Source organism: Camellia sinensis, chromosome 14, assembly GCF_055761805.1.
Source record: "Camellia sinensis isolate YWXY chromosome 14, ASM5576180v1, whole genome shotgun sequence".
Classification (NCBI taxonomy): domain Eukaryota; kingdom Viridiplantae; phylum Streptophyta; class Magnoliopsida; order Ericales; family Theaceae; genus Camellia; species Camellia sinensis.
In genome coordinates this window covers 50179927-50189603 of record NC_138974.1, presented here as the reverse complement: position 1 = coordinate 50189603, position 9677 = coordinate 50179927, and the positions used below count along the sequence as shown (strand labels likewise).

The 9677-nt window shown below is 32.4% G+C and overlaps 1 protein-coding gene across 2 annotated transcripts; it reads right to left on the bottom strand.

Annotated features, from left to right (window-relative positions):
* Window positions 1–228: 228 nt before the first annotated feature.
* On the bottom strand, window positions 229–5724 carry LOC114280733 (peptidyl-prolyl cis-trans isomerase FKBP62). Of its 2 annotated transcripts, none has more exons than XM_028223107.2 (13): window positions 5142–5724; window positions 4956–5042; window positions 2770–3030; window positions 2594–2668; window positions 2413–2493; window positions 2106–2300; window positions 1877–1969; window positions 1609–1784; window positions 1395–1517; window positions 1162–1308; window positions 878–1005; window positions 609–764; window positions 229–511 (listed from the first exon to the last, which is right to left on the bottom strand). In XM_028223107.2, the coding sequence occupies exons 1-12, from the start codon at window positions 5320–5322 to the stop codon at window positions 632–634; spliced, it is 1680 nt and encodes a 559-aa protein (XP_028078908.2). In that variant the 5' UTR covers window positions 5323–5724; the 3' UTR covers window positions 229–511; window positions 609–631. The 2 variants fall into 2 exon arrangements, with proteins under 2 accessions (XP_028078908.2, XP_028078907.2); XM_028223106.2 differs by having other exon boundaries at window positions 644–764; window positions 5142–5671.
* Window positions 5725–9677: the final 3953 nt, after the last annotated feature.

Sequence of the window (9677 nt, the reverse complement as noted above, 5' to 3'; positions counted from 1 at the left end):
CAAAAGGTAGGATTTGCATAAATGGAACCACTCATTGATGGAACCGTAACACAATCACTCAAAATGCGTTTGACCAATTCTCATTCATGAGCAATTCCAATGACAAAACAGAACACAAACAAGACACGATTCAATCAATTCACTGAAACAAACTCGAAAGGTAGGATTTAGCATAAATGGAACCACCACTCATTGATGGAACCATAACACAATCACACTCAAAATGCATTTGACCAATTCTCATTCATTAGCCATGGTTTCGCACTACAATTATGTCAGCAAATTCCCATATGGAAATCCAATAAGCAAATCCCCACAAGAAATCCATTACAAACTCTTTTATGTCTGCCAAAAGACCAACTAGTCCTACAAATAGATCTTAAAAAAACAGAAACGAAAAAACAAAAAACAATGGAATAGAAACCATAAAACGAGTTTAGCAGTCCAATTCGAACTCCACTTGTGCTTTGCTGTCTATGCTCATAGGCTCTGATTCCTTGGTAGCTCCTTTCTGCAAAGTGAGGAACACACCATCAGAAGAAGCAGATAACATGAAAACACTAGCATTTTTTTTATTTATATTACAAAAAAAGTAAAACCATATTAACTCAATTTCGCAAACTGCACATTGCTAGAGGTTTACATTAGGCTCCACTGGCTCCAACTTATTCAACTTTGCAAACATGTTGCCGTAAAACTTGGCATCCTTTTTATTGTATTCCTTCATCTTCTCCTTCAATGTTTTGTATTCTAATTTCACATCCCTGACCAAAAAGCAAAACCAACAAATTCAATAAAAATAGTGCTACTTCACAGAAATTGCAAACCACGGCACAAAATTCCCACATGAAATAACTAATACAGGCACAGCAAGTACCTGTTGTTCGGGTCAATTTCAAGAGCTTTCTTGATATCAAACTCTGCCAAATCCAAATCAGCCATGTTGATATAGGCTTGGGCCCTCCTGTAGAGTGCCTTCACATTACTACTCTCAAGCTCTAATACCTGCATACAATAATATTCCACGTAAATTCAGCACAGCAGATGACAGAAGAACTCCAAAACATAGCAAGGGGATGAAAATAGTGAAGTTCTAATTTTTTTGCTCAACTAACAGATTATAATTATTAATAAGTGCTTCATTCTCAAAACATACTGTACCTTCGTACACAGCTTCTCTGCCTGCTTGTACTCCTTTAATTTTAGCTTACAAGCCGCATCATTGAGATTGCAAGTAACCTTCAATGCTTTGGCCTGTTTCTTCTCCCCATCACTGAAGGAAGTATCATGCTCGATGTATTTTGCAGCCTGCACAACAACGGAAAGTTCAGCATGGTGTTGCAAAATACAGATAGACAGCCAGTTCACATTGTGATGTTCCTCTAAAAGAATACCTTCTCATATCTCTTTGAGGCCTTGGCATATTTACCCGCCTTGAACAAAGCATTTCCTTCTTCCTTCTTCTTCCCAGCAGCTTCAATTTTTTCTTGGGTGTTCATATCCCAGGATTCCTTCTCCTGAAGAACAAACATGAAGTACTCAAACATGTTCCCCAAACACATAGTGTACATTAAAATGCAAACCTGTAGGCAAATGTAATTGAGTAACCTTGACAAAGGAAACCAGCTCGACTTCATAGTAAACAGTTGAGTTCGGAGGGACCACAGCCAATTCTTGCTTTGAATCAGATGTACCAAAGGCATATTCTGGTGCAATAGACAGTAATGCCACCTCACCCTTCTTCATTTTCATCACCGCTCTGTCAAGCCCAACAATGACTTGCTCTGTTTAAGCCATCAAAACACCCAAATAATGTCACAAATGAGAAATGACAAACTCGCAACATTTAAATCAAGACTCGGATAAGTGACAGCACCTTCATCTGTCTTGAACTCAAACAGATCTTCATCATTATCTTGACCCTTCTTAAGGAAGATGGTACCATCTTGCAACTTACCAATCAATTTCACTGCCAAAATGTACAAACAAAAACAGACACCACATAAATTTGACAAGTAACCATGTATCCAAATGCCAAGGTTGTCAAACAAAAGCAAACTGAAGGAAAAAAGGAGGTGGGGGCATAGAAGAACTTCGAGACTAACATTGGACAACAGCTCCTTCATTCGGGCGCTCATATCCCTCCCCTTCCTTCAAGGTCTTCTTAATAACCTTCCTATCATCTGTTACTTCGGTCACAGTCTTCCATGACAACAACTCAAGAGTTATCTGCATTGTTGCATTTGGGGGTACTGCACCACCATCACTGGATGCTGGCTTGCCCTTCTCTCCAAACCCATCTGAAACCAAATGAATGGAAGAACTATAAGAAAATGCACAACTGAAAAAAGAATGCTTCGAAAGTAAACAAAAATAGGCAACAAGTAAATTATCAGCTAATGATCAACATACATTGCGGCTTCACAGTTAGAAGAACTTTTTCTCCTTTCTTCATTGTTTTCACAGCTTTAGCAAGAGCAGGGCAGAAATATCCTGTTTACAAATGATTATATATGAGAAACTCAAGACTAGAACACAGAAAATCTAATTATGCAACAGTAAAAACCATTAACAAGATCTCGTGAAGCTTTACCCTCTTGAACAGTGAACTCTACTTCATCTGATTTTGCAACCAAGGTTCCATCTTCAAGATGCACTTCGAACTTCACTGCAATAGAATGCAGAGGCACATAATGGAATGTTCAATTCAAGTTACCACATACATACTTTTATGTAGAATCTGCAAGGAGTATGAACATTTTAGTATACCTAAAACTTCATCAAGGTCCTTGGGATTCTCCCATTTCTCTCCTTCAGCAAGTATCTTCTTGAATATTCCACCATCCTTGCAAATGTCTTTGACACTGACCCAGGATAGCAATTCTACATCAAATTGGAGAGTAGCATTGGGGGGAATGGTTGGAGGAGAACCAGATTCACCATAGGCAAGCTCAGATGGAATAGTGAAAATAGCATTTTCTCCTTTCTTCATTGTCTTGATACCTTCATCCCAACCCTTTATTACTTGTCCTGTCATAGCAAAAACATGGATGTCACGAACTACCGTTCTCATTCAAAGGGGCAAAATTTATGCAAACAAAACTTCCAGCCAATCATAAGAACACAACTTTGTTTGGTTCGTTTCTCAGAAAAATTTTTGGAAAAAATTCTCTACAAACAAATTTTAAAGAGTAATCAAACCAAACAAATTTTTTCCAAAAAAATCTCAAAATTTTGTTTAATTACCTACTTTCCAAAATCACTCTCTCTCATACACATCAAATCAATCACTTTTTTTAAAACTCTCTCCCAAAACAATTTTTCAAAACCATTTCTGAAAAAATACAAACCAAACAAATTTTCGTACTTTTTATCTCAAAAACTACTCTACAAACACAAACCAAACACGCCCAACATATTTTAACCTTCTAGAATTCCTTGGCAAGGTAAAAAAATAAACAAATAAAGAAGAAGCCACAAGCCCAGGCAGCATTCAGTCATTCTTCCCAAAATTGTCAAAACAGAGCAAAGTGAATAGAAATAAAAATGTCCTACTTTCCCAGGAGCAGTAATACTTCAGTTAATATGCTCCTCGGCCAAAAAAACACATAATTTGCACTTTGTTTTTGTGATTGGTACGACCTAAAAGTCAATGGAACACGCTTTCAACAAGGACATTAACTGATTTGGGAATAAAAACAATTTCCACCCATTAAAGGCAGAAAACATTTTTCATACCTAACAAGATTGACCACTACAAGCTTCTTAGAGCATCTTCAACGCTTCATCAAATTTTTCATCGATGCATTCCAATGGTTTCATCAAATCAAGGCAATTATCCGGCCGGACATCCAGTCTAGAGTAAATTTGCATCAAATTCTTCCCAAAACCAGTTGTCTAGGGCTGCAAACAAACCGAACCGAACTAAGCCAAGCTTTGCTGAGCTCGAACTCGGTTCGTTTATTTATCGAGCTCGTGTATTAAGCTCGAGCTCGGCTCGGCTCGGCTCGTTAACATTAATGAAACTCAAGCTCAGCTCGATAATTTTTTTTAATATTATTTATATTATTTAAATAAAAATATTTAAATAAAAAATATTATTTATATTGTTTAATATATAAATAATGTATTTATATTATTATTTATATATATTTATATATTATTTAATATATAAATAATATATTTATTATATAATTTAAATAAAGATAAACAAGCCGAGCTTGGCGAGCCAAGCTTACGCAAGCTCGAGCTCGAGCTCGAGCTTAGCTCATTTACTAAATGAACCGAGCCAAGCCGAGCCGAGCCTGTTCATGAACAACTCGGTTCATTTGCAGCCCTTGTCCGGGACGACATCCGGTCCAACAGTCACCTACAAATTTAATGAAAGGATAAAGCCCCCTCGATTTGATGAAAAAATTAACTCTCTCCCTATTTGATATCAATTTGTTGAAAGGGTTGGAGCTAACTTTTTAGGCATTTTTCATCAAAGTTGAATTTGATGACAGATTTGATGAAGGATTGGAGATGGCCTTACAATGCCAAGTTTCTCCTACAAACAAGCACCATATTGAAGAAAACATTGAACAAAATAAATAAAATAGAGGCAAACAAGGAACTTTTGAGCAAAAGAGGAACCAATCCTTAACACTTTGACTTTCCAGATAACGAAAGAAATCACTAGGTTTCATCAATACTTGACTAATTTAATGATGGGGTGTTTCTTGACAAGTCAAGCAACCGTACATCCTTTCTCACAATATCTTTTGCTTTTTTCTTCTGCGAAGTTATTGAACAAGATCGTGAACTACATTTATCACGATTAGCATAAAGATTTTTATTTCTTTAGCTAATTAAATACGAACAGTACGAATCAGATGATGTAATACTTGAATTAAAAGTACGTAAAACAATCAATAACGATCTATCAAATAAGGAAAAGATTACGAAACCCTTACCCTGGCCAAGAGTGAACTTAAACGGTGTTCCCCTATCACGACTCGAATCGAACTGAGTACCATCAAGTAAAGTCCCAGTGTAATGAACTGAAGTTCAATCCAATTAATCCAAAAAAATCAGATCAAAACGAACACTACATAAAAAAACGATTGATAAGATTGACTGAATAATTAGGACATTATTACCTTCAACTTCATCGCCATTTTCAGGAGTGTCCCAACCTTCACCTTCCTTGAGAAGCTTCTTCTTCAACCCTAGCTTCCCGATCTCCTTCTCTTCACCGACCTTCATGATCGGACTCTGGTCCGGCATGTCGAAATCCTCGTTCATCCCCTGGGCCGCTGGAATATCGAAATCCTCATCCATTTCGACTTGAATCTAGAGAAAGAAAGTGAAACGAATATGTAGAGGGAGAATGTATAATTGCTATGGAGTTTATTTGAGATTAGGGGAAGGGGATTGAGGAGAGGGGTTTTTATGGAGAGAGAGAGAGAGAGATGAGGGGCTTGCTTGGGTTCTGGAGAGTTCTAAAAAGGGTTTAGTTTAGAGTGCCAAAGAGAGTGGAGGGTTAGGATGCTTCCAGAGAAATCAGATCAACTTGAGGATTTATTAAAGTCATCGGCGTGTTTCGGGAGGTGCCTTTTTTTTTAACAAAAATGTTTAAGACCACTTTCTCCTCCACTCCACTGCCTCTGACTCATTTGATTTTGATTGGTCCATATTTATTTTTTTCATTTTTTCTTCTCACCCAATCTCCGACCCTCACGTGTTGGGAGGGTGGTGAGGGTGGTGGAGGTGAGAGTTTTGAAAAAGTCTTAATCAATCCTCTTTTTTTAATTTTTATTTTTTATTTTTTATATTTTAATTTTTGGTTTGTTTTAACTTATTTTTGCTTGTAATGAATTTTTTTTTAAGTTTTTAAAAAAATTTAGGCTTTGTTTGGTAGAATTTTTGAAATTTAATTATACCTTCTAATTTGAGTGTGTTGTTTGGTTACAGTTTTAAAAAATTAATTTCATACTCACTTTTTAAAATACTTTTCAAAACACCCACTTTGTAATATTATATGTCACATCACTCAATTCAAACTCTTTTTAAAACTCATAACCAAACAAATTTTTCACATTTAAATCACAATTTTAAAACTCACAAACTCAAAATACAACTCTATTCTCAAATCATAATTCTAAAACTCTACCAAACGCAACCTTAAATTTTTAAATTCACTTCGACAAGATAAATTAAAAAATTATACAATGTATTTGGTTTTAATTTTTTGAATTTAATTTTTTAATAATTGAATTTTTTATTTTTTATTTTTTATATTTTTCTATTTTTAGTAAATATTTTTCTATTTTTAGTAAATATTTTAAAATTTTAAACAATTTTTTTATATTTTTAGTTGCACCTTACTTAAATGTACCTAAATAGCAAAATATTTATAAAAAAATATTTTAACAAATTAATAAATATATAAAAATATGAAAAATATACTGAATTTTCATATTTTTGATATTTAATGAATTTTTTAAAGATTTGTTTTCACAAATATTAAGTGTATTTATATTAGGTGAATCTAAAAATTAAAAAAATTATTTAAAATATTAAAAACATTCAGTAAAAATAAAAAAATACGAAAAACAATAAAGTAAAACTTTTTAAAAATTAAATTTTGAAAACTGAAACCAAATAGAGTGATAATTGTTTTTTAAAAAAATCAAAAAAGATAAAAAAAAAAATAAATTAAAATAAGTAATTTTTTTTTTCTTTAGTCAACTAGAACTGATCTTTAGTATTTTTTTTCTGAAATTTTTGAAAAAAAATGTACTTTTTAAATTCGTTTTTGTTAAGACAGATGAGAAAAATAAAAATAAAAAATTGACATAATTTTAAAATAGGATATTTTTTCATAAACTCTTTTTCATCTACTTATATTTCATTTAGTCCACATTATTTTTTTATATTCCATTAAGTCCTATAGGTGACATAATTACGAAAATACTCATCATAATATTCACATTTACAGTGTGAATGTTCCGTGATATGAATGTTCACACAATTAATGTGAATATTCACATTTTAAAATATTAATGTTCACATTACCAAATTACTAACCATTCAAAAAAATATTTGTAAAGGTAAAAATGTTCATAAAATATCTTAAATATGATAATTAGGATTTAGTAGATCAAATGCTCAAATAATAGGATTTATTAGAATATAAGAATATCTTATAGACTAATTGGGATACAAACACCTAAAAAATAATTTTCTAATAAATTTTTCATTAAAATAAAATTATTAAAGATTAAAAAAAAAATCCAAAAAAAAAAAAATATAGTGCGTGGCGAGTACGTGATCGGCTGCTTCTCACTTATCTTGTTTGTTTCAAATTGAATTTTTTAAAAAAAAATTATTTTTAAATAATATTTTTATTTAAATACACTTTATTTGTATCTTGACATTATTTACAACTTGAAAATAAAATATTTACAAAAAAATTTGAAAAAAAATTATTAAAAACAATTTTAAAAATTGTGAAAACATTTTCTTTTTTTTTATATTTTTCTATTTGTTTTAAAATTTGATTTTAAAGTGCATTTCAAACGTAAAATAATTTAATTAAAATATAAAAAAATGTTAAATACAAAATAATTTTAAAAAATCAAAAATAAAAAAAAAATAATGGAACGAATAAGAGAGTTTACTTATTCGTGTTGTTAATTTTTAATCCAACTGCCATGTTTAACTTTGTATAATTAAGATCATGACAAATTAAGTCGGCTAAAACAAGGAGGGTTTGTAAATAGGAAGTTTCACGAATTTGTTCGTTATTAGAACCAGCAGATGTAAATGTAAAAACTATGGTAGAAAATAGGGAAAATTAGTCTAGGGTCCCTCTCCCACTTTTCATAATGGAAGAGATCCACAAAATTATTTTTTAATGTCTAAGGTCCCTAAACATATCACAAAGAAATTTGACCTTACCAAATCAAAACTCATCTCTCTCTCTCTAAACTTCTCCGTTCTCTCTCCAACGCTAAGCTTCTCTCTGCCTTCATCGTCGATAGAATCTCCGTTTCTGCAGATTCAAAATGTTGTACATATTCTTTTAACAATACCAGCAAAGAAAGAATTTTAGGAAGTCCATTTGGCCAATGTTACATGGATATGCAAACACATACACTGGACCATGAATATTTTGTGAAGAACAAAGGAAACCCAAGCTTGGAACCTGTCTTGATTAAAAATGATCCTGTTTCATGTCCTCCAATTTCAAACAGCAATGTTACCAAAACATCCCTAGAACAACATTCAAAGAACACTGGTCAATCTAACAGTATCGAGCCTAATGGGTCATTGTCAGGGAAACTCTCAAGGGAAATGGAGGAAATAAGTTCCAAGCCATTTAATGACTGCTCCACTGGAGAATTACAACATTTTCACCAGTTCCATCTTCGTCAGAGGCTTCAAAGACGAGCATTTTCTCCAGCAAATACCAAAAACATAATTTCTCTGGGTTGTTGTTGTTGTTTTTTTTTTTTTTTTTTTTTTTTTTGGTGATGCAGAAAATTTTTCTGGTTAGATGTGAATGAGAAGAAAAGTAGAGAAACTCATCCAGAGAAATTTGGTCCAGAGAAATTCGCCTGGTCACTGTTCATAGAATTTCTCTAACCAATTTTCTCTGGACTGAAATTTCTCTGGACCAAATTTCTCTGGGCCAGAATTTCTCTGGACTGAAATTTCTCTGGACCAAATTTCTCTGGGCCAGAATTTCTCTGGACCAATTTTCTTTGGACTGAAATTTCTCTGGACTGAAATTTCTCTGGACCAAATTTCTCTGGGCCAGAATTTCTCTGGACGAATTTTCTCTGGACTGAAATTTCTCTGGACTGAAATTTCTCTGGATCAAGGTTGAGGGACCTTAGACATTATGAAAATATTGTTGATGGACCTTAGACATTATGAAAATATTGGGTGTCCTTTATGCTATAAAATCATAATACCAAGGACCTGAAAAAAAATACCCCTAGAAAATACTTGGCTAGTGGGAACTTGGAATTAAAATATTCACAATATGTTGTGATATATTTATCGGTGTCTCACATAATTATATAATTCTTTTGTTTTTGAGGGTAAAAAGTGGATCAACAAAATTTGACTATATTTATCGGTGTCTCACATAATTATATAATTCTTTTGTTTTTGAAGGTAAAACGTGGATCAACAAAATTTGACTATGGTTTTAAATATAGTGGAGACATCGCAATATATTGTCATATGTATGAGGAAAACAAAATTGATAACTTCAAATATCAAATAAAAAACCAATCAAAAGAGGGTTATTTTTCAAAAAATTTTATTTTTAAATGTTATTTGTTATTTAATTCATTTTATTTTTTAATATTTTATTAAGTCCTGTTTAAGATAATATGACCAAATTACCATTTCAAACTTTTTGAGCGTGTTTCCATTTTGGAACCAATATATAATAAAAAAATAATAATAGTCTCTCATTTCATAGAGAAAATTTCTCCATTATTCTAAGAAGAAAATCTCTCATTTATTCTATGAAAAAAAATCTCTCCCTTATTTTAGAGAGAAAATTTCTCATATTCTTAAAATCATAAATCGTCTACCTTATTTCGATATGAAAAAGTAATGCCGTGAACATTCACATCGATCGAAGTGTAGACACTGTGAACATCTATATTGTTGGT

Bases quoted from the DNA above. Each gene is read 5' to 3' on its own strand.
- LOC114280733 (XM_028223106.2), bottom strand. From the start codon at position 5,322: ATGGATGAGGATTTCGATATTCCAGCGGCCCAGGGGATGAACGAGGAT. The intron at 2,494-2,593 runs GTAAAGCTTCAC...ATTTGTAAACAG, and splicing joins AGAGTTCACTGTTCAAGAGG to GATATTTCTGCCCTGCTCTT. The intron at 2,301-2,412 runs GTATGTTGATCA...ATTTGGTTTCAG, and splicing joins TCTAACTGTGAAGCCGCAAT to ATGGGTTTGGAGAGAAGGGC.